This window comes from Octodon degus, unplaced genomic scaffold (assembly GCF_000260255.1).
Source record: "Octodon degus isolate 3935 unplaced genomic scaffold, OctDeg1.0 scaffold00049, whole genome shotgun sequence".
In the NCBI taxonomy this organism is placed as follows: Eukaryota; Metazoa; Chordata; class Mammalia; order Rodentia; family Octodontidae; genus Octodon; species Octodon degus.
Window position 1 is genome coordinate 1,298,563 of NW_004524625.1, and position 23,857 is coordinate 1,322,419.

General features: G+C 50.2%; 1 protein-coding gene across 1 annotated transcript in view; it reads right to left on the reverse strand.

Moving 5' to 3' along the window:
- The window catches only part of Dgat2 (diacylglycerol O-acyltransferase 2), a 30,108-nt gene extending 13,127 nt beyond the window's left edge, over window positions 1-16,981 (reverse strand). Inside the window, exons 1-2 of the mRNA XM_004632509.3 lie at window positions 16,669-16,981; window positions 2,923-3,051 (exon numbers count right to left, since the gene is read on the reverse strand). Coding sequence (XP_004632566.1) covers window positions 2,923-3,051; window positions 16,669-16,789 — 250 coding nt within the window. The 5' untranslated portion in view covers window positions 16,790-16,981. The remainder of the gene's footprint in view (window positions 1-2,922; window positions 3,052-16,668) is intronic.
- Between the last annotated feature and the right edge of the window lie 6,876 nt (window positions 16,982-23,857).

A 23,857-nucleotide genomic window follows, 5' to 3' on the forward strand; every position in this document is an offset into this window, starting at 1 on the left:
ATATACAGAATAGTTTGGATAACTATACTGCCAATTTCTGCTCATCTTTTGAAAGGAGCAGTTGATGCTTTTATTTTTATTTTTTAATTTTTTTCTTTTTATTCTTACTGTCTTTCATTTCTTATGCCTTTTTTGTTCTTGGTTCTGTTTTTCTTTAAACCAATCTTGCACATTTGTAACTGGTAACCTGAACAACTAATCTGAAGATAACATCATGCAACACAGCAACCATTGTTGAATTCCTATTACTTTGTTTAGTGGAATTTCGTATCATTTCTAATGCCTTTTTCTATTACCTATTTTGTATTCTTTAATTTTTTTTAAAAAAATACATGTTTTACTCTGTATCTAACTGGGTTATCTAAGGTGCATATGCTTATCTTCTAACATCATCGGTTTTCTTTGAAACACACTATACTTTGTGTTGTATGTGTAAAAGCCCAGAAGGCCTGTAGCTTTCACCAGAGTACCGGAGAGGCCCGGTACGAACATGGTAAAACTCAGTGATTAAAACCTGTGGTTGAGCCGCAGCCTTCGCAACACCTGGTGAGCCTCTGACAGCGGATGTGGGATACAAGGGGAGGGACCGGCTGGGATGCTCAAGGTAGTAATTAGCAGCAGCTCAGCGGACCTGCCCGCTCCCACCTAGGGCTGAGACAGGCTGGGCAGGTTTCTGGGCTGTGGTTGGCCTGATGCATTGTTAACCTACAGCCTGAGCTAGGATTGCATGTTGCGTGGGCTAGGACTCCACAAGTCCTGCCCCACTAAGGCCAGGAGAGTGGTAGGTTCTGTGTGCACGCAGGGACAAAGGAGCTGGTGTAGCAGGGGCAGGGGTCTCAGAGGCTGAGGTTCCTGGATCCTTTTTTTCTTTTCTCCCTTTCAGTGCTAGAGATAGAACTTGGGTCTCTGAGCTACAGTTCAAGCCCTTTCATTTCTCTTTTTTAATTTTGAGACAAGGTCTTGCTACATTGTCCCAGGCCAGTCTCAAAGTTGTGATCCTCCTACCCCTTCAGTACTGAGTACCTGGGGTTTTTTTTTTTTTTATTTTTTTTTTAAATTTATTTATTTATTTATGTGTGTGTGTGTGTGTGTGGCCAGCTCAGCCCACCAGGGGGCGGGGCTGGCTGGCATGTGGTGCTGGAGGATTGAACCGCGGTCCCTGTGCTTTGCTTAGCTTGTTTGCTCTAAGTAGGTGCTTCAGACCACTGAGCCATCTCACCAGCCCCAGTACCTGGGTTTTTAACATCCACCATATGGCCTCAGCCCAAGGCTCCTGACCCAGTCTCTCTACTTTCCTCTCATAGGACCATAAGCAAAGGCTCTGTCCCCCCAGGCCCCTGTTTTCTGTCTAAATGAGGAGAGGTTACATGAGGCTTCTACTCTAGGATTCTAATAAGTAGTCAAATACAAACTCAGGGTTTAATTTATTTTTTAAATTTTAGTTTAATTTACTATTTCTCAAACCAGTATCTTTTCTGTGTTTGTTTTTTGAGTTTTTGAGACAGGGTCTCACTATATAATGCAAGCTGGTCTTGAACTCACAATGTAGCCCAGGCTGGCCTAAAACTCATAGTGCTCCTCCTGCCTCCACTTCCTAAATTCTGGGATTACAGGCGTGTGTCACCACACCCGGCTGCCATTATCTTTTCTGAACCCGTATGTGCCTGTAAGAATGTAAGGACTGCTATAGCCGTCCTTCCCCACAAAAATGTGGACAGACTTGCATATAACTTTATAGCTAATTTTAGGGGTTCAAAGACTTCCCCAGAGCCCACTTTTACTTGGACCTAGAGGTAAAGACTGGCCATTTCAGGCCAGGCCCCTAAATTCCGGTAGGGTAGGCTCCTTAGAGAGTGCACTGGGCTTTCACTCAAACCCCACCTCTGCATCACAATCCCAGGAAATAGTCACAGAACCTGAGTTTCTATTTCTTCACCTTTGAGGCAGGGATTTGAGATCTGAGAATTGGCACATCAGGGACCCGGCACACTGCAGGACTTGTCTGCACCCCTGCACCCTGCAAGAACAGTTGCTTGGCACTGACACAGCAGCTCCTGATCATCCACGAGCCTGGCCATCCCTGAAGAGTAAGTCACCCAGATGTCCTTGTTGCCAGGCCCTGGGACACAGCTGAGGCCCTGCAGCAAGTTTGTCTAAGCTGACATGCTGAGGAGGAAGGCGAGGCTTCTAGGAGAGCTGGGTCTGCTCTCCTCTTAGACAGTCCATGCTGTCCCGACCCTGGCCAAGATGCCAGGGGATCCCTCGCTGGACTGCAGAGGCAGCAACCCTCCTGCTGATGTGCCCACTTGGAAAGGCTGACAGGAGCCACTGTGTTCAGGACAGGTGGGTGACACAGCCTCACAACAGACCCCCTGTGATGGGGACCCATGAGGCCCAGGCTCTTACGCATGTGCTCATTCTTTAATTTCAATTCTCATGGTTTCCACAAAAGCCATGTGAAACAGGCAGGGTGCTCTCATATTCAGAAGGAGGAAGCTAGTGTTCATAGAGCTCAAGCATAAGCTCTGTATAAGGTCACAGAGCTTGGTTGGTCACAAACTTGGCCACAGAACCCTGAAATATAAAGCAACGTACTTGCTAGAAAACGTCCGTTGGTAGGCAGAGTAGCACTGTGGGAAAGGCACAGGCTCTGGAGTCTCACAGACCTGGATTCCAGTGATTTAGGACAAGTTACCTACCATTCTGAGATTTGGGGCTTCCCATCTGTAAGATGGGACCATACTACCACTTCCCACTGATTCCTTCACTGGGCCTCCTGCATCCCAAGGAGCAGAACTCTTGACTAAGGACCCAAAAGATGGGGATCAGAGGAAACTGTGCAGAGGACACTCCTGCTCTGACCTCTGCAGGTCCTGGCCCTGCTTGCCTCCCCCGTTCCACCCACTCTGCAGCTCCACTTACCCAGCACAAGGAAGGACAGGACCCACTGTAGTACTGAGATGACCTGCAGCTGCTTTTCCACCTTGGATCTATTCAGCCAGGTGACAGAGAAGAGATCCTGGAGGGCGGAGAGGATGCTGGAGCCAGTACCTGCAGCACAGGGAGATGTCAGGCTACTGCTACCCTTCTACCCAGCCACAGGGGCTGCAAAGCCAGCCCTACTCCCATGGGGTCTCCCTAGATGTGAGGCACGGGCCACAGGATCAGACACATCTGAGTTTAGATCCTTACCCTGCCATTTACACGCCTTCCTGTGTGGCAGTTTCTGTACATTTACAATGGAAATGGCATCTCCCTTGTTGGGTCATCAGGAGACCAAATGCAGTATCTAAAGAGGTTGGTCCAGGAGCTGGGCCTTGAGGAGTCTTCTAGAAGGGCCAGTTCTTGTCCCTTCCCTCTGCCCCAAACGCCCATCCTCCACCTCTGTCGGGAGCTTGCACAAATATTTAGTTTCTGCTATCAGTGTCTGTGAAGCCAAGGACAAAGGTTCAACATCCCGTGTGTAATGTTTTTTCCTCCAAGTGTACTTTGAGCATCTTCAGTCCCTGCCCTGCCCCCTTTGTACCCAGGACTGATACCTTTTTCCAAGGAACTGAGCCTCTTGCTCCCCCCAACCCCGACCCCCAATCCTCCGCCTATGCAAGGCAAAATATGCATGTTCAACCTCATCTCTGCCCAAAGCTTGGGACCCAGACAGGAGCAAGGTAGGAGCCTATGCTTCCCTAAGGGACCCAGTGGCCAGAGATCTTCAGGTACTTTAGAGGACATAGAAAGCTGTAATTATGTTTGCTGCCAAGCAAGTGCCAAGCCTGGAAGTGAGAACAAAATGTATCCCTGAATTGGCTCTATGGCTGGGCCCCGCCCCCCAGAAATGCCTTCGACTCCAGCAGCTGATATGCAATGTGGCCATGAAGCCTGGTGCCTGTGGAAGGCAGTGCTGGGGCGAGCATGAGAAGCCCTCGAGCCATGCTCACTGGGTCCAGTGCTTGCTAAAGCAGGGCCACTCCACCCCTCCCCCGGGGAGCCCAGCCACATCGCCTTTGCTCAGCACATCTTCACTGGGTGCCTATTGTGTACCGCCAAACATTCCTTCCTGCTACCCACTGTACAAGCCTAGCGCAGATGACTCAGTCATCTTGTCCTTGCATCTCATGGCCTGGCCTGCAAGCTGGGGGTGGGGAAAGAGGGTTTTAGAAGTTTATACTCAGGCCGGGAGATAGCGTGGCAGTCTAAGCGCCTGCCTGGCAAGCGCAATGACCTGGGTTCAATCCCCGGTACTGCATGCTGTGCCCACCCCACGTAGAACTGGCCACCAAAACCAGGCATGGTGGCCCATGCTTGTAATCCCAGGGCTGGGGAGGCTGAGACAGGAGGATCACTACAAATGTGAGCTGCATAGCAGGACCCTGTATCAAATAAATAAATGAATACATAAATAAAAGTATGACCATTTAAAAAACTAAAAGCTTATACTCAAGGCTTTGCTTTCCATCAAAATCCACTGAGCAACAAGCTCACAGGAGAGTTTGGAAAGGGATACCCTTTCTCACCTGAAAGCTAACAAATGCTTTGACTCTGGGGAAATGCCAGGTTTCAGAGTGGACACACCAGTCCTCCCCTTTACCAGTTCTGATGGACCAGTAGGAGGGGCTTGGTACAACAGAGTGTCAGACCCTTGGTTCCCCCTCATTTTGTGTCTCCAGGCAAGAACACAGGACTCCCTGCTAGTGCATGGCACCTACCAGATGCTCAGTAGCATCTACTACTCCACAGGTACAACTGGGATAGAGCTGACAATATGCACGTAAGTCACCAAAGCAGGAAAGAGGCTGGGCCTCAGAGCCATTCCAGAGATTTGGCTTAGCACTGGTCCTTTCCCCCTTTATAAAAATTCTACCATCACAGGCCCTGCCCACCTCTAGATTTGTCCAAGAACCTATTTCCAGGGGCTGCAGGGCCCTATAAGGTTATTAGGATACCTTCTTAGAGACTGAAGCCCAGAGAGGAGCACTGACTGTCTTGAAGTTAGCCAGCTTGATGGCAAAATATGGACCCAGGATGCCTGCCTGCCCCAGCCCAGGGCATCAGCCCTCTCCCTCACACAGCTGCTGTGTGCAAAGGGTTCAGCCCATGAGACACAGCAAGTCCAGCAGGATGCAGTGGGGCCTGGACAAATGACTTAGTCACACATAGCCTGATGTCTTTCACGGCCTTTCGCCATGGCCTCCATGTAAAGAGAGGCCTGGATATATACGCGGGAAGGAAGCGAGGTCCAAGCATGGGCCCGAACCCCCAATTCCAAGCTGTCAGCAGCAGGCTCTGCCTCCTGAGCTGTGCAGGATGAAGTGATGCAGGACCCGGGGCTGCAGCAGTGGGTTATGGGAAGGTGAATCCCCACTGCATCCAGAGCAGAACAGATGAAAGGTACTCTAGCACTTTGCTACCCAAAGCACAGCCTGGCAACTGTGGTATCTGGTCACCCTTGAGCTGGTTAGAAAAAGCCAGATCCACTGAGGCAAATCTGTATTTTGACGAGATTCTGGGTGATTAAATGTGCAAAGATTCAGGTACAGAAAGATTAGAATAAGGGAGAGAGGTGGGGGCTTCTACCTTCTCCAGGGCAAGAAGTAAAGGTAACAGAGCCTCAGACATCTCATGGCTCTGGCTTCCTGCGGCAGGTAGGACCCCTGTGGCAAAGGGCTGGAGCAGGGCTTCATTCAAGGTCATGGAGCATGTAGCCCCACTGTGAAGACAGCCGACCACAGTTGGGGGCAGCACTCCAGCCTGGGGCAGGAGTACAGAAATCCCTTACTGGCGACAAACTCCACTGAAACAACTGAGAAAACCTCTTGGATGGACATAAGGGTTGGGGGCTCTGCCAGGTCCACTCCCCCAATCCCCACCTGGCTGGCCACAGGCCAGCCCAGGAGCCAGCCTGTTCAGGAGTGCTGACCCTCAGATTCCAATGGCGGCCACAGTGGGCCTCAGAGACACTGAGGAGCTGCTCTCCTACTTAGAAGGCCTCTCCCTGCTCTGTCCACTGGATGATCCCCTGACCATGAGATAAAGCAGCACATCCTTCAAACCCTGAAGAGGGCATCACATCCTCCAGGAGGCCTTTGGAGCTCGAAGGACCATGCAAGCCTAGCTCAGGCAAGCACTTACTCCACTGAGCTATCTCTCCAGCTTTTTTTTTTTTTTGGTGGTGGTACCAGGGATCAAACTCAGGACCTTGCGCTTGCCAGGCAAGCACTTATTCCAAAGCCTAGATCAGTCAGGTGCTGTCTTGCTACCCAGGGAGACTTCTCTGCCTCAAGACGGTCAGGAGAGACCGGCAAAGGGAAGAACTAACTGCCCATCATAAGTGGATTCTCACATCAGACTCTACGCTGCCTGAGGTCCAGACTCGGGTCCAGTCTGCATCCAGGTGGCCAGTGCGCTGCCAGGGCCAAGGCTGGAGTAGGCGCTGAGAGGGATTTTCTGGGTGAGAGGAATAGAAGGTCCGTGCCCAAGAGGACCAGAAAGCTTCAAGGGGCCCACAGCAGGTGCACAGGCGCTGGAAGGCCTGAGTTTGGCATCACAGCCCCATTTAAGGTGACACACGGGCAAGCCTCGCAGCCAAGGAGAGGCAGAGGCAGACTCAATTCAGGCCCAGCTTTCAGACCTGCGCCTGCTCCTGCTGTTGGTCCCGTACTCTTCCTCTCTTCTCCACAGTGAAGCTGGGGGATCCTGGGAGAGACGGGAAACGAATGCCCTATTTTCATTTAGAAGAGAGGGCCATGAGCAGGCATCCTGGGCACGATAAAGCGAAGCAGCGCCTTAGGGCTCTGGTCCCAGCACTGCCAATGACCCTTGTGTCAACCTGACTAAGTCACTGCACCTCCCTGGACTGTCCCATCTAAAACTGGGACAAGGAGGATACACGTTATGATCTCTGGGGCCTGCCCTCCCAAACACTCCTTACTAAGTATTGCATTTGAGACCTACTTCTCAGGGTTCTATAGCCATTCTGGGCCAGTCTCTGAGCAGCCAGCAAGTGAGAGTTTGGTTGGGCACCCCCAGGCCACTGCCAGCCCTTGTCAGCCAGCTGTCAGCATTTCTGGTCCCCTGTCTGTGGCTAGGAGGGGTCCAGGAGAAGCTGGTGGAATGCCAATGCTGCAATCTGATGCTGCCGCCTTCACACCCAGCCTACTTCTGGGTGGGGTGGCAGGAGCCTCAGCACCAGCCAAGTCCCCATTCCAACCTGGCCCTTTTCCACCCTGGCCTCCCTGGGCACACCCACCATCTCTGTGCACTCTCTCATAGTACCAGGCCCATTTAACAGCCCATGTCTATTTATTCAACCACCTCCCCTCTGCCAGGGATTCCTGGGTGCCAGAGCTGGTACCTAACTCATTTGGGTGCCCACAGCTCAGCAAAGCCTGGCTTCCTCCATGGCTGAACAAGTCCATAAGCCCAGAGGCAGCAAAGACCTCAATGCCCAAGTTAGAATGGGCTACCCTCAAGAAGATGAAGCCATACAAGCCCTGCCAGCCTTGCCATGGTATTCTCTTGCCTCCCATAAACACAAGTTGTCCTGCCTGTGAAGAAACAGAGCCCCTACACACACACACCTACAAATGTCTTTTCTTCATAGACAAGACAGGTCCTGGAACAAGGTGAGCGGTGCTCTAAAGAAGAGATTCCCAACAGCCAATTCAGACAGCTGTTGCTGGGCTCCATACAGCTCATCTGCCCTCCTGGGGAAGGCAGCAGGAGGAGAGACACCAGGAAGGCCCTCCACAGCCTCCTTGCCACTCAGAAAGCAATCCCTCCCCCAAGTCAGTATGGAGCGCTGCTGTCCTAGAGCACTGGCGAGGCGGGGGCTGGAGCCTCACTTCACAGACCCAGAACCCAGGAGAGGAAAAGCCACAGGGGCTCGAGCCACTTGCCTCTGGTTGGAGTATAGGAACCAAGTCCTAAGGCAAGTATGTGGGCCCCAAATCCCTCGTCAGTCCTATGATGCCATGTCACTGAGGATTTGTCCCCACTAAACAAGCCAGGCCACTCCCATACTTTAGGAAGAGACAGTCTGGCTTAGGAGGGCTGTTTGCTCTGCTCCACATGACGACCAAAGTCTCACAGGGACAATCCTGTGTAGACCTGTGGTACAGGGAATATGAACCCTCACTAGGTGCTTCCACAGCTGTGACACTAAGCAGCCTCAGTCCCATGGCCCAGCCCAGGCTGGGAGTGGTGGCCGGTCTGTTGAAAACTCCTTGCCCAACATCTGATATTAGAGTGACCAGAGGGGCCGCACCCCAGGGCTGATAAAACCAGTTTCTCAGGCTGCTTCTTACACTTGCTTGAGCATGATAAGAGTCTGCCCCTTCTGTCTGTCATGCCTGGCTGTCACCTCACCTCTCTCAAGTCTGAACCAAATCTGTTCAGCACACATCAGGCCCATTCAGTTTTCTAATCTACACATGTGTCACTGACCCCACGTGAGGCTAACAATCTCCCCATAAGGATTTAGAGATGAAATGAAAACAATGTGTAAGATAGGGTTGGCCTTTGTTAGATGACACTGACACTGCTTCTACCACCTGCCAGAGTGCAGAAAGGATAAATGGGGAGCACAAGGGGCACTGTTTTTCAAGATAAGGGGATGAGGCTGTGCACCAAGTGAAAAGGTAGCAGAAAGGCAGAGAGAGCTCCAGTGAGACCCCGGGCATCTTCAGGGCCTGAAGATAAGGTCTAGAAAGCAAAGAGAAGAGGGGCACCATGGTTGGGGGGAACCCCTGGAACAAAGACTTAAAGGAGATTGTAACGAGACAGGCACAACAACAGATGCTCAACAGCCCTAAGTGGTTAGTTAGAGAGAACAGTGAAGTAGGAATGAGCAAACAACAACAGCAGCAGCTTCCTGGGAGAGGTGAGTCGGGATGGGTGGAAGACTCACACCAGGGAGCACCTGGAAGGTGCCAGGAGTTCTGAGCCACTGGGGCCGCTGCAGAGGGCACAGCAGAGGACGCACCACCTGTCAGGAAGCCTAAGTGCGCTACGGCAGGGAGAAGGCGCACGTGTGAAATGTAATATACAGTGGTGGCCCTGGGAGACGAGAGCTCTGCAGCAGAGGAGTCTGGGCAGTGAGAGAGCACTGGGGTGGAGGATCCCTGGCGCTGGGCAGGAGGTGCTGAGCACACATGGGAAAGGCCTGTGGCACCGAGCAGGTGGGCAGGTCAGACCTCTGGACAGGTCCTACTGCCAGCCCTACTGCCGGCCGCCGGAGCAGGAACCCACCAGGCTGGAGAAGGTACAGAGAATGACAGTCAAGAACACCTAGTCCCTGTGTGTGAAATGTGGCCTGGATAAACCACTTCTTGTGTCAGCCTGTTTCCTAATCTGTAAAATGGGGCTAATACCTACCTCGTCAGGTTGGGTGAATCCACTTAGATAATGTATAGGCAAGTGTCCCATAAAAAGTAAAGATCTGCGTGGATGCCAGTTAATTATCAAGTGAGCCTTGCTGCCGGCCCCTGTTTAATGAGTACAACAATGTGGGTGACAGACAGGACTGAAACCCTGGCGCTAATGCTTCCTATTGTGGGTCCCTGAACACCACTCCCTTCCCCCCAGAAGACTCGGCGTCCCCCTAAGTTATGATCCAGGATCCTTGAAAGGAATCTAAATAATCACTGTCTAGTAGAGCCAGAAAGAGCTAGGGAGGTAGCAGAGTATGAACAGCTTTGCGGGCAGCTCCTGCTGACATTCCTAGGCCTGAGGACGCCACAACTGAGCCCATCTGGATCCAAGTTCTATCTTTGGCTTAGGTGAGTGAGGAAGTCACTGCAAAGCCACTACCAAGGACTGGTACAAGTAGCCTGGGGGAAAAGGGTGGACTACTCACTGGCCTCTGGCACATCCTCCTGGCCCCAGGCAGACCCAGGAAGTAAAGCCAAGTGCCAGAAAGGTTCAGAAAGCAAAGCCCAGTGCCAGAGACACCATTTCTTAAAGGTCAGAGATGACTTGATTCTAGGCTGCTTCAGGGCAGGACATTTCAGAGAAAGTCCACAGATGTGACAAGAGGGCTACACAGGACAGAGTTACCATACCTGGAGGGTCACGCCTGTGGCTTCGGAGTCCCAGTGCAGAGCTGGGCTCCCATTAGCCTTGCACACCGAGCCAAGCCAGCCCCATTCAACGCCCCACACTCAGCTGTGCCTGTACTCCTATTACCTGACTCTGTTCAGCACACACTGGGCCCTTGCCAGGCACTCACACTGACACCCAGTGACTCTCCCTCTGGAACTCCCCCTTTCCCCCACCCAGGGTGCACTGTCTACAACTCGTGAGTCCCACCTTGCTCCTATACTAGGGGAGAGATGTAGGTTTGTCTGTAGGAATCATGTCTCTTTCTCCAGGGTCCCTGTGCCTAACATGGGATCAGACACAGAGCAGGTGTTTCAGCAGTGTTTGCTGAGTGAGTGAATGCCCCTAAGGACTATAATGAATAAAAAAGGCCTGGACAAGAACAGAGATACACCCACTTCACAGCCCACTGATCTGCACCATGTCAGATCAACAAAGGAATGCCTGAGGAATAAAGAAGAAAAGGTCTGGTAAACAGGGTGGGTTAAAGGCAGGGCCAGTGGTGAAGGCTCCAGGGGGAGAGAAGGATTTTTTTTTCCTCCAAATGCCTTCAGGGCAGGTTTGGCTGGCTCCAGTTGTGGGGATCAAACCACAGCAATCTGAGCCTGACTGCTGGTTGAAGCAGGCATTTAAAGAGCTGAGCTAAGGGGCAGGCCCCCAAGGCAGAAGGATTTTTTTTTTCTCCGAATGCCTTCAGGGCAGCTTTGGCTGGCTTGAGCTGTGGGGATGAACCACAGCAACCTGAGCCTGACTAAACTCACAGCTTTTTTTTTTTCAGTACCAGGTAATGAACTCAGAACCTTACATTTGCCAGGCAGGCACTTATGCCACTGAGCCATCTCCCTGGCCCTGGGGAGAGAAAGAAGTTGGCATCTGAAGCTCATGTCTCTGCAGCATGCGCCTCCTAAGATCCATGCACTAGAAGGAGGCCTTCCAGAACCTGCCTCTCCTCTGCCTCTCAGACCCAGAGCTGGGGAGTAGGTCTGACAACAGAAGGCCAGGAATGTGAACCAGGGCAGGCCCCCAACCAAGCGTGGGTGGGTATTCTTAGGGCTGCCTTCCAGGGGGAGCTAGCAGCTCAGGCAAATGCAAGGCTGACCCAAGAAGTAGAGTCTGACACACAGCATCTGCCACGGGCTGGAAGGAAAAGGGAACACAAGCTTGAGCACCTAAGTGACTGCTGAGGACCTGGGTGGCCTGCTTTCCCCACTTCCACTTCCTGACCTAGCACATTCAAAAATACTGGAGTAGGAGTAGTTACCATGACAACACTACCAGTTTGCATGCGTGTCACCAATGAGGCCCCAAAATAGTCCCCTTTGATAACATATGGCACATGTGGGTAGAGAGGTTCTTCTAGGGCACCTACCTGTGCCCCAAGCAGGACACAGTCCCATTTTCGCAAGGAGAAGCTAAGGATAAGAATGAGGAAAAGGTTGACACAGAGAAGTTTGAGGCAGAATTGACATCATGTTTCTCTAGGAGAGATACAAGGAACCTCTGGGCTCCTCTCACCCAGGACTCCTCACAGGACACTGGAAGAAGCTGGGCCCCGGAAGGACAGGGTCTTGCCCACGGTACACAGGAAGCGGATGCAGAGTCAGGCTCCCGGCCTTGGCAAAGAACTGCTACCTGCTCTTATAAGGAAAGGAGTCTAGGTTTCTCGCTATTTGGGATAGGCCCAAAGGGTCCAAGTTCGGCACCACTTATCACCTTCTGTCCGTTGCATACAGAAGACTGAGAGTCGGGAGGGGGCAGTGGCTGGCCGAGGCTGCACAGTGGGGCAGTGGCAGAGTGGCAGCTGCACAGACCCTGCACCTGACGCCGAGACAAGATCCCGTTGGCCAACTGCAGGTCTACAGCAGGAGTCTCCAGGATGGAAGAGACCACGAAACTCTGACCACTCCCAGCTCCGTTCAGAAGGGCTCTCATTTCTTCCCCAGATGACCTCCACAGGCCTGGACAACATGTGCTGTCTCTTTCATCTCTGCTTTTCGGCATAGAAGCAGGACTGCTGCCCAAGTCGGTCTGCAGTCAGACCGCCCGCTCTACCCAACTCACATGCCTTTGTTTATGCTATTCCTTATACCTGAATGTTCTTGCTTCCTTGCTAACATCTATCAAGATCCAGACTGCACCTCTTCCAGGAAGACCTCTCTAACCCCAGTCCCTTCTCCTCCCCTGTAGGCGTCACAGTTGCCTTTTGCTCCCTATTACGGCTCAGATCGCTCTCTACCACCATCTTGTGCACCCTGGTCTTGTTTCCTGGAAGGCTTGGATCTTGGTGGACATGCAGAAGGTGTCCAGTCACTATGCTGACGGGCCCACACCTGACCTCCCCACTTTGGTGCAGCTTTAATGGATGCCCCAGAGAATAGTATGTTATTCTCCACATCAACATGGGGATTGCTGTGGGTTGTACACAACAAATGACAAGGACTCACTCACATGAGTGTCACGAAGTCAGCTTACATAGCACTTTATGCTCACCTTAATCTAAACCCTCATGGCGAATGTCTGAGATTTCCAATTTTATATCAGAGGCAAGGGGGAGTGAGACCTTCAGAGAGGAAGTGAGATATTCAGCCATGTCCCAGAGAAAAGGCAGGGCTAGAATCCTAGCTCTCTGCCATCTACACTCTGGAAGCCATAAGGGGAACTGTTTCAAGTCCGGCTCTACGCACTCAACACCCAGCCCCAGGGGCCAGCTTGTGGCTAGATCACATGTCTCCAGGGCAAGGAATAGCTGTAGCCCCAGCACCCAGAACAGGTAGGAAAGAGGCCCGAAGAAGATTCGAGGAAGCACACGGAAGCTAAAAGGGCTTCATGCCAAGAGGAACAGGGAAGTCCCATTAATGATTCATTCAGTCAACTAATATTTACTGAGTACCTGCTATCTGCCACAGACTGAGGTAGGTAGTAGGGACACAAGTGCACTAGGCACAAGACACCCACTAAAGCAGACAAGGTTCCTGTTCCCAAGGGCTGAGATTCTTATGGAGGAGACAATTATCTGAACAGATAAACACACATGATAATTTAGATAATGCTAAGAGCCATGAAAGAAAACTATGTGGTAGCTAGGCTGGCTCTCCACGCAGGTGGCCAGGGATGGCCTCAGAGAGGAGACCAGGTGTTCAGAAGCCAGCCATGCCAAGATGTGGCAGGAAGACAGCACACACAAAGGCCCTGACATAGGGCTGTATTGGGGCAGTGCTAGCGGATCAAAATGTCCCCTGGTGTGTCTGGAGGTGGGTGGCATGGAGGACAGAAGGCTGTGAGGTGGGGGGGCATGCATGTGGCCCCACAGGCCCCAGGGAGGAGTCTAGAAGGTATCAAGTATGGGGGTGACAGTGACAAGCAGTTCCCCTGGGAAAAGAAGCTCTGCGGGCTGCTGGTCTTGCAAGCTGGGCAGTGCGGAGAGCTTCTTCACAAAGCCTGGAGCCCCAGCAAGGGGACCTGGGGCAACCTTCACTGTACAGCAATTCAGCAAACTAAGCACGCATGCTGTGTAGTGTTCAGCCTTCCAGGCCTCAACACACTCCTCTCGTCTGAGCCGCAGACTGTGTGATGGCTTGGGCTTGAGCCTGGTACTATACTCCTGGGAGAGTCGCTTCTTCTCAGGGGACCTCTGGGCTCCCATCTGTACCAGGAGTTGAACCAGGTCCAGCATTAATAGATAGCTATGTTGTGGTGACTCAATTCTTGCACTGAATTTGGTGGCAGGAGGACAGAGGTGTGGCTGGATTTCTACACTGGCAGCTGAGTCATTCAGCCTGCTAATAAAATCTTACTCTTGGCTCTCCTTTCCCAGCCCAGGTGAGCCCTTGGTAACACAGGTAACCCCAAAGTCATCTCTGTGAAGCTGGGGAAGTGATGGAAAGGAGGAGAAATGCCACACAAAATTGAGGGAGGGGGAACATGAAAGTGATGCTCTCTTCTCTGATTGAGTTCCTCGGTTCCAAGTTATCCCTAACAACCTGGGTACTTTGTTTTACCCCTATGTGCATGCCCCACAAATGGAGAACACCACCCACACCACCCGAACCTGCGCAGTCATCAACAGCTGTTAAGGGGTTCTTGTACTACATGACAACCTACTCCCTCCATAATCCCACCCCAGTTCCTGCTCTTTGAAGCCCCACAGAATACATCAGCTCAGAATCTTACTGTCACCACCTCACGCTCAGTCCTGTGCTGAGCCCTGAGGATGCAGGTAAGCAGGCACTCAGCACTCAAGGGCTCTGCCCTGAAGAGCCCCCATGCAGGGGCAGAAGCAGAGCTGTCGATGCAGCTATTCAGCAGTCTGCATGCCTGGACCAAGACTTCCTTCAGAGATTAGAAGACACCAACACCTGCCCCCCCCCATATCCTCCCATTCCTCTACCCACACTGCTACAAAGAAACCAGGCACCAAGGTATCTGTTGCAATCTCTCACCCATCACAGTACTTTCCTTCATAGAATCCATGGTCTCTCCTTGAATACTGCCAGTGACAGCGTGCTCACTACTTCATAACACTGGGAACTTAACTGCAGAGGCAAGCTAGGCCATTGGGAAGTGTCTTCCAGGGCTGAAGATGTAGAAAGCAGGACTAGTGGAGATACCAAGATAATATAAAATCTGCTTTAGCACCTCCCATACCCCACCCAGTCTTTCACCAAGTAGACTCTGAAGAGCTAAACTGACTGGTTTGCGTATTAGCTCTTGCTACATTCCATGCTATAACTTCTCACACCTAGTTTTTAAATATTATATTTTCAAGATCTGATAATAATATGGGGAAATGATCCTGATATGCTATTATGTGACTTGATCAAAACCACCGGCTTGAGTACAAATTCTCCTGAGTTACAAACTCTAGGCCAGATATAGAGCTAGGGTCCCTTGTTTCCTGGAGGACACAGCTCACAGCTGGTGGAGAGCAGAACCCAGGAAGGGGTTCTCCAGCAAGGAGCACAGAAGCGAGCACCCCTACCCTAATATCTGGAGACCGAAACATTTTTAAAACACAGACATTTCCCTTCCTTCCTTGCTAAGGGCATCAAAGGGCACAGTGACCAGAAAAGCACTCTAAGTGACAGAAGAGGCTACCAAAGGTTGCTGAGCTGGTGCATGAGACAGCTCAGGCTGGTCACTCAAGGATGGCAACAGCAGCTCTGTCCCTCCTCAAGGGAACAAGCAGCACCCAGACCAAGAGGGCAGATAACCAGAGCAATCATCGAGGAAAAATGTCAATGCCCAGGACAGCAGAACTTGGATACAGCCGCAGCATAGGTTACCTTGTAGCCGTCAATATATTAAAAACGATTTTGATTAATAATAGGAAATACTCATGATGTAACACCAAGAAAAAGAAACAGGATTCAGAACTTTATCTACAGTGTATCCCCAACATTATAATATATGTATAAGGAAAATTATAAATAAATATTCTAAAATACTAATAGGAAGCTATCTTTGGATAGGTGACTTACCAGCAATTTTTATTTTCTTCTTGTCTGTCCCAAGGTTTCCATAACTAGCATATACATATATATACATATGCATATGCATATATATGCATATACATATAGATATATAACATAAAGTTGAAAGAGCAGGGAATTATTTGTTACGAAAGAAAAATCCCAAGTAGCTGTGGTTTAGCAAGCAGAAAAAAGGCTTAGGACAGAGAAAGGCCTCATACACGACAGACTTGCAGATCAGGATAGCTGGGATGACTCCCAGAGCCTCCTGGATTTGTATTTAATCCCCCACTCAAGGCATCTGCTAAGGAAACTGGTCAGAACGTTTCCTTCTGGCTCAGTTTCTCCAACTACAGCCAAGCATGACAGTGGAAGGAGTGCTTTTCCTTGCATAGGGAAATTTGTGGCACTTGATTTCTATTGCACCCTTGATTCCTTGAGGCCCTGAGTTCCACCCTGGAAGACAACCAGCACCTACCCAACCCACCCTGCCTTCTAAGTTCCTTGGTCTGGACTGGCAGATGGATGCAAGCCAGAGGACAGTGAGAGTACACCTGTCCCAGCCAGACATGGTCCCCATCCAGCGGTTGCTTTAGGGGATTGCAAAACCCTTGCCACCCTACCCCATCCTGTCTCTTGCTTTCAAAGCTCGCTCAGCCTGGTGAGGGGATGGGGAGAAAACCACCAGGGGTCAGAAAACAGTACTGGAAACTGGAGAGGTGTTCTCCAAAGCTCCTAATAACCGGGAAGGGTGGATGGTTTCATTCTCATCGTGGGGGGGGGGGACAGGAGATGATGTAACAGATGTCGAAAAAAGTGATGAGTACGTACGAGAATGGAGAATGAACCCGGACTTGACTAGGTTGCCAAACTGCCTGGTTCAGACTGGATAACCAGGCTAGATAATGACGATTCTTCTTTCATCATGGACCCAGATAACTGGAGCAGGCTGTGAGTTTCTCCAAGGGAAAAGGTAGGAGCTGGGAACTCATCCTGCTGTGGCCAGTCCTCCAGCACTAACCAGTCAGCCTGCCTCAGAACCCTTTCCTGGAAACCTTGCAGCGGCACACTACCAAGATCAAAGTCTCCAGGTGCGACAGACACTCACCCCATCTCCCAGACCCTTCACGGGTCAACACAGATCTTCCACTGGAGCTCTCACTTCGGGCAGCCTTGGCCCGACGCTCACCTCGCAGGACCCCAGAATAAGCTGCTATGAGCGTCTTCATGCTGAAGTCGGTGCAGGTCAGGGCCACACGAGAAGCCGCCTCGCACCACGCCCCTGGTCCATGCCCTGGCCGCCGGGGCCAGGGCTTCAAGCAGAGCAAGGAGCCCGCAGATGGCACCCAAGCGGAGCGGCTGAGGCCCCGGGAGCCGGGGCCCGCGCGGCACGAAGAGCCAAGACCAACGAGCCCGGAGACGGCCGCTACACTCGCCGCAGGGAGCGCGCACTTTATAACCTCACAAGGGGGCGGGCCCGACGTGCCTGGGGGGCGGGCCGTTCCAGCCCGCGGCCCGCACCACGTCCCGGCGCGGGGAAGGCAGGGCAGCACTCGCTGCTCAGCTCCGGGCGGCGCGAGAGCGCGCGGGGGCTGCGTTGCGTGGGCGTGGCGGGGTGCGGGAGGCAGAGGCTCTGGGGTCCTGGTTCCCAGGAGCTCGCCTAGTCACTCTGGCGGCTGCCTCGGTTCGCCCGTAGAACCCCCCTGCGGAGGTTGGTGCAGCCCGACAGCCGGCTGCGGGCAGGGGAACCGAGCACGTGCTGGCCGGCGGGGGCGTGGGGCCCCGTGTTCTGTTGGCGGCTTGCCAGAAGTCTCCATTTGCAAAGATCCTGTCTCCGGTCACTGCATGGGGATTAGTTAGCTTAGAGATGGGCTTCTAAACTACCCGAAATACCTCTGCCTTCCCTTTATTGGGAATATCACAGAGCAGCTGTACACTACCGGATGTTCAGCTCAGGACCCAGCTGGTCCGCTCAGGCTGCCCTGGGGGGCTCGCGTTGGTGTGGTTGGGAGGCCGCACAGACGGCAGTGCACGGAGACCGGGTGCAGCACCGGGACCAGAGAGACGCCAACGACGAGCTGGGCAGCCACCTAGGAGAACGCGCTTTTCCTCAGACCGAAGGGCTGGGCGCAACTCCCAGAGAGAACGGTGCACAGCAGTTCTGGGATCAGACCTGGAGTCCTGTTCGGAACCTCCCTTTCTGGAACCTCAGTTTTCATGTCTGTAAAATAGGAAAATGATAATTATCATTTTTAACGTGTTTTGAGAACTAAAGGATAAATTATGAAAGGTGGGTGGCACATAGAAGGTGTCCCCAAATCGCATTCGTTGCCCATGAGTGGCTCTTGCAGGGAAGTATTACAGATGGAGAAGGTGAGGGCGAGACCGAAAGGCCAGCATGAAAGCTTAGCAAAGTCATCACTTTTAGGGCAAGGTAGGAGACCTGGAGTGACTGGAGACAGAGGCCCTCAAATGCCATCCTTGAGACATTTGGCTTCTGGGAGGAGCTGTAGGAAACGAGTTGAGGTGTAACAATTCTGGAGCCATAATGTGGGCAGTGGACAGGGATAGGGTGGCAGTGGGAAGGCTGTGGGGGGAAGCGCAGCCCAGAGGGTGAATCTGAGCCCTGGGGCTGTGGAGGGAATGGAGGACTGGTCTAGAGAAAAGGCGACCAGAGGGTAGCCCAGTGTGAAGTGCTGGCTTAACATGCTAGGGCCCTGTTGTGATCACCAGAGCCACAAAAAAAAAAAAAAAAAAAAAGAAAGAAAGAAAGAAAGAAAGAAAGAAAGAAAGAAAAAGAGTACAAGGGGTGAGAACTAGTGGAGTGTCTTAATAGATGTGGAGGACACCAAGCACAACAATGAAAATATAGATATCATGGGCATAGATTGAGCAAGCTGGCAAGCTGGAGAGGAGAGCCTGTCTCTGCTTTGAGGAGTTTACCACCTCTTACATGGGGAGGGGAGAGTGACAGAAATCGCAGTCACAGGGAGGCATGTGACTGATACCATGACTGAAACCTACCAAGGAACACTTCCATTTGTTCAACTGCCTGGAAGACACAAGAGTAGATCTCACTAAACAAAAGTCACTGAATCCTGAGGACTGAGTTAGTCAAGAGTAGAGAAAAAGCATATTAGCCAGAGGGACCAGCATATGGTGAGAACCTGGGGCTGGAAAGAGTTTGGTGCCTATAGGAAACAAAGGGAAGGCTGGTGGGATGCCACATCACAAGGGGACACACGGATTGGCATGTGCAAAGTCTGGGAGTTGCAAGTGAGTGTGGTATAGTTCCAGGCAAAGAAGAGTACAGCCGGGTGGATGCTGAAGGTACCAGTGTATACTTGTATCCTTTTTTCCAAGAGGGTGCTCTTAGAGCCAGGACCCCTGCCTGCAGCAAGATCCCAGGTCACTGTGTGACTTGTGCCTGCTCTTGAAGGGTCTCCAATGGAAGGCTCTCCCTGGGCTGGAACTCAAGGCCCACCCACTCACTTCTGGTGTGCTCTGAGGGGCCAAGCGTCAGCTGGAAAGCAGGAAGTTTGGGTTCTGGCCCCTTCTCTACCACGGACTTGCCAAGTGCCCTCGGACAGGTCACTGTCCCTGTCCTGTTTAGGCTTCTGGTTCTGCAACATGAAATAAAGGTGACAGTTCCTAGTTTTCAGATTTCACTTGAGGATTTGAGGATCTGGTGAAATCATAACATGTAAAGGATGTTACCACGGTGTGATAAAAAAACAAGATAGCATTATCTTAGTAAATGTCAAGACTTCAGGTAAACAGGCCCACTTGAAACATTCAGATCCCAAATTCATCTGCTTCAGTATTGGACCCAGGCCAAGATCCCCACCTGCCAGTATGAAGGGTGTGGTGAAAAAGATGAAATAAGAAACAGAGGGGCTGGTGAGATGGCTCAGTGGTCTAAAGCACCTATTTAGAACAAGCTTAGCAGAACACAGGGACCACGGTTCAATCCCCCCAGCACCACATGCCAGCCAGCCCCGCCCCCTGGTGGGCTGAGCTGGACACACACACACACACACACACACACACACACACACACACACAAATAAATAAATAAAATTAAAAAAAAAAAAGAAACAGAGACACATTTATTCATACAAAAAAAAATTTATTCATATGTGACTGGGGGCTGGAAGGTCAATGCTGATGAAGATACTCCAGGCCAGCCACTGTTTATGCAGTGCATGCAATGATAGGAGGAATTAGTGGAAGACTTAGAAGGCCAGAGATAGTTTGTGATGACTCAAGAGGGTGGAGATGATCTTGTGCTAAGGAGGATTTTTTTTTTGGTGGGGGGGGGTACCAGGAATCAAACTCAGGACCTTGCACTCATTAGGCAGGCACTGGTACTGCTGAGCTATATTCCCAGCCTGCTAAGGAAGATCTTATCCTAGAGTGTTCTTGTAATCTTAGTGCTTTTGGTTCAGTCTTGGTGGATGGGAAAAGATGGCCCATACCTAAAGAGTTAATGGGAAATCTCAAAAGGGTGATCCAAACCTCTATCCCTTAGAGAAGTATGCAAAATTATCCATTGTGAACCTATAGTACACAACACTTCCCCATATTTTTTTCCAGGTACCTTCTCTTGGCTGGGTGCTAATTAGGCCTGGGTCATCAGATCTAGTCCCTGTTTTTGTGACCACTGACATCCCAAAGTCAGTGGTCACAGAACAGCCAGCAAAACATGGAAGGCTATGCCAAGTTCATCCCTTCCCTCCTGTGCTGTCACCATCTATCTGCAGTGTCTGCCCCTCCACCAGACCAGGAACTTGCCAAGGGCAGGAACCTCATCAGCTCTATGCCTTGGTTGTGGGGCCGGCTTGGCAGAGAGGCACATTCCACAGTCCACTGACAGCGAATGTGGATAGCAGCTACAGAGGAGGAGGGAACGGTGTACTAGAAGGTCAAGAAGCGAGGATGTTGCTGCTGGACCTGAGTCTGATTCTGTTAGGCAGAGAGGAAGGGGGAGGTGGTTACAGCATACGCAAAGGCCTAGAGGTGGAATGCGGCTAGAAGCAGGATGTAGACAGAGGAGGGGTAGGAGATGAAGCTGGAGAAGTTGGTAACAGGGAAAGTTGTAGTTCTGCCAGGAAGCTAGGACTTTATTCTGTATAATGGTCCAAGGCAGGAATGTGAGCAGTGGTAGGGGATGGGTCAAATTGGTGGCCTAGAAAGATAGGTGGGCTTGGTGGTATCAAGATGAGGGTGGTAAAACCTGCCCCACAGATTGGGCCCTCCATGTGTGGGGACATCCACCAAGGCAGGGCTCGAGCACAGTTGTTTGCCTCAGAGTCCTCCACCCCCAAGATGGCAGCCCCAGGCATCCTGGCACACTGATCCTTTTTTCTGTTTTGACGGAACCGGTGATTGAACTCAGACCCTTGCACTGGCCAGGCAAGCGCTTATTCTCCTGAGCCATCTCCCCAGCCCCATCCTGACACACTGAACACTCCCTCTTTTTGCCTCCAGCTACTCTACTATGGCTACTGCACAAGTACTTGGGTCCAGGTTGGATTTGGATGGCAGACTAGACCCAGAGCTGCAGTTGTCCAGAAAGGACATTCTTGGGAGCTATCCATGTTCTGGGACTGTTCTCCCTCTCATGAAGAGGGCATGGGGGCTTACAGAAAACACAGGCTTCTGCACCCCTTCTCACACTTCCTATCATCCCTGAGTTCCTATTATGACCTGATTGTCCTTCCCATAAATGAGCAGGACCTCTGTGAGATGTATTATTGGAGCTGGGCCACTTCAACACATCCAAGGCCAACTCTTCAGGAAGGTGAAGTCACTCCTTCAAGAAGGACCTGACCAGGGTGGGCTTTACCAAGGTGCTATATCTTAGTACTCCCCTCAGTCACCAGTACCATGCTACCTTTAGGAATTAGGTTTGCGGCCTTGCAGTTGGTGAGGGCTTGACACATTTACCACTGGTAAGCATTATAATGCCGGCAGCCTCACCTCTTCATCTCACAGAAGAGGTAGATAAGCGGCTGGTCTCCAGGCCGACAAGAAGCCTCCCTGTGAGAGGAATAGGGGGAGAGAAGCCTGTAGCAAGCATGTGAGCTGTGTTGGGTCCCCCTCCTGCGAGCCTTCCAGTCCTCACAATCACTCTACGAAGGGCACCTATAAAGTGCCAAGAGGTGGCAATTCCAGGATCACACAGTGAATAAACACTGCATCCCTAATCTGAAAGCCTGAAATGCAAAAGGCCCTGTTCTGAGCACTTTGGATAAAGGATACACAACCTGCGATAAAGCTGGGACTTATGCTCATCCTCCCTGAGCCTTCAGTCACCTGCCTTTTCTGTCTTTTTTTTTTCTACTCCAATCTTTATTTTATTTTATTTTATTTTACTGAGAAACAAATAGCAATGAGTTTCAAAACTGCTTAATAGGACAGTTTCAATAATTAATACATTGTATATTGTTTTCTTCATAGTAGTTATTCATAGTATAAGATGCTGTACATAGGATATCCTGTCCAAACACTATTAGAAGAAAGAAGAAATCTTTCTTCTCATTGAATTAAGTGAAAGTAGCTGTATATCAATCCTAACTATTCTTTTTTTTAAATTAATTGAGAAACATATGAATGAGACAGTTTCAAAACGGATTAATATAGGACAGTTTCAATAATCAATACATTGTACATTGTTATCTTCTTAGTGGTTATTCATAGTATAAGAAGCAGACAGGATATCCTGTCCAAACACTATTAGCACACCTCTTTCTTCTCATTGAATTAAGCGAAAGTGGCTGTATATCTGTCCTATTTTGTATATATGAATACAAAATGATCTTTCCTTTGTATCCCCCCCTTTTTTTTAGTCCTGTCAGAGGTGGATATTCTATTGGCATCTAAATACTATAGGTGTTTGAATTCAGCTAAACAATCCAACACTGTCCAGCAGTCTATAATATTAGTGGATTATCCTCAGAAGTTATGGACTTGAGCCTTTTACAGCTCATCATATTACTATGGCTTTACTTTATATACCTCGTTTTTATACTTTTCTGCTGGATGGTTAAGACCAAGATAAAGCAAGACCTATATAACAAGAAATGTAACTTTTGTATCTGATAAATTCAGTCAAGTACACTCAGGATTTATTCCTGTAGCCCAGTATCGCACTTTGTAGATCCTTCGTCAGTGCAGCCATGAGGATGAGTCACGGCCATTGCTTGACCAATTTGCTTTCTGTGAAAGCCTGAGAGAATGTTTTTTCTCTCCATGTGACTCTCCCCAGGCACACTATACATCATCAATCACATTCTCTGTGGCTCCATAATCTCCTTGATCAGAAAATTTGGAGCACAACTGAGTTACGTGATGTTACTGTACAGGTTCTCCTATGTCCTGGGTCTTCACTGACCTTGAAAGGCTAGGGCCAAAATGTTGGCGGACCTTGCAGCCCTTCCTTTTCTCCAATTTTGATCTGCTAACTTAGGTTGCTTACCCTCCAAAAGAGAAGCTTATTATTACCCTGCAATATATGCAGTTCAGTTTACCCTATCTGTCTAAATATCAAACATCTTTGGCATATCATGGAACAGGTATTTTCCATCAAATATTGATATGTTGAACTTAAAGTCCTTATAGAATATGAAGGAAAAATAATTTTTAAAAAGTAGAAATAAGCATTTACATATTTTTATAAAGAAATTTAGAAATCTAACCATATACAGAATTGTAACAGGACAGACCTGTGACATTTTTTTCTTATTCTTTTTTTTCTTATTCTTGTGTCTTTTTTTTTCAATTTATTACCCTTTTTTAAAAAAGCCTTTATTTGAGAGACATTATGGCAATAAATGGTATGACATGACAAGAAGTACATATTTAGAAGACCAGGATGGCAGGCACTCCAAGCGTGACCTCTCTATTACACTTCGCCATCGTCAGTGCAGCCGCCTGGCTCATGGGCACCAGCATATAGAGTTAGTCAGGGTGAGAGTCTCACTAGCCAACTGCTAGTCTCAGAAACCTGCTGATGTACCCCAGGATCACTGCCCCACCCATCTCATGCATATAAATGCCTGGCTTTGCCCCTGTCATGTTTCCCAGCTTTTCTCCTTGCCCACTCCTCATTGCCCAATCCTCAAGTTCTCGCTGTCCTTTTATTTGTGTTGTAAATTTCTATATGTAATTCCTCTTTTAAGTTCTTATACTAGGGAGACAATACGATATTTACAGATGTGGGTCTGGTTTATTTCATTTATATCTTCAAGTGGCATCCACTTAAATATAAAGGCTTCGAGTTTACCATCCTTTAT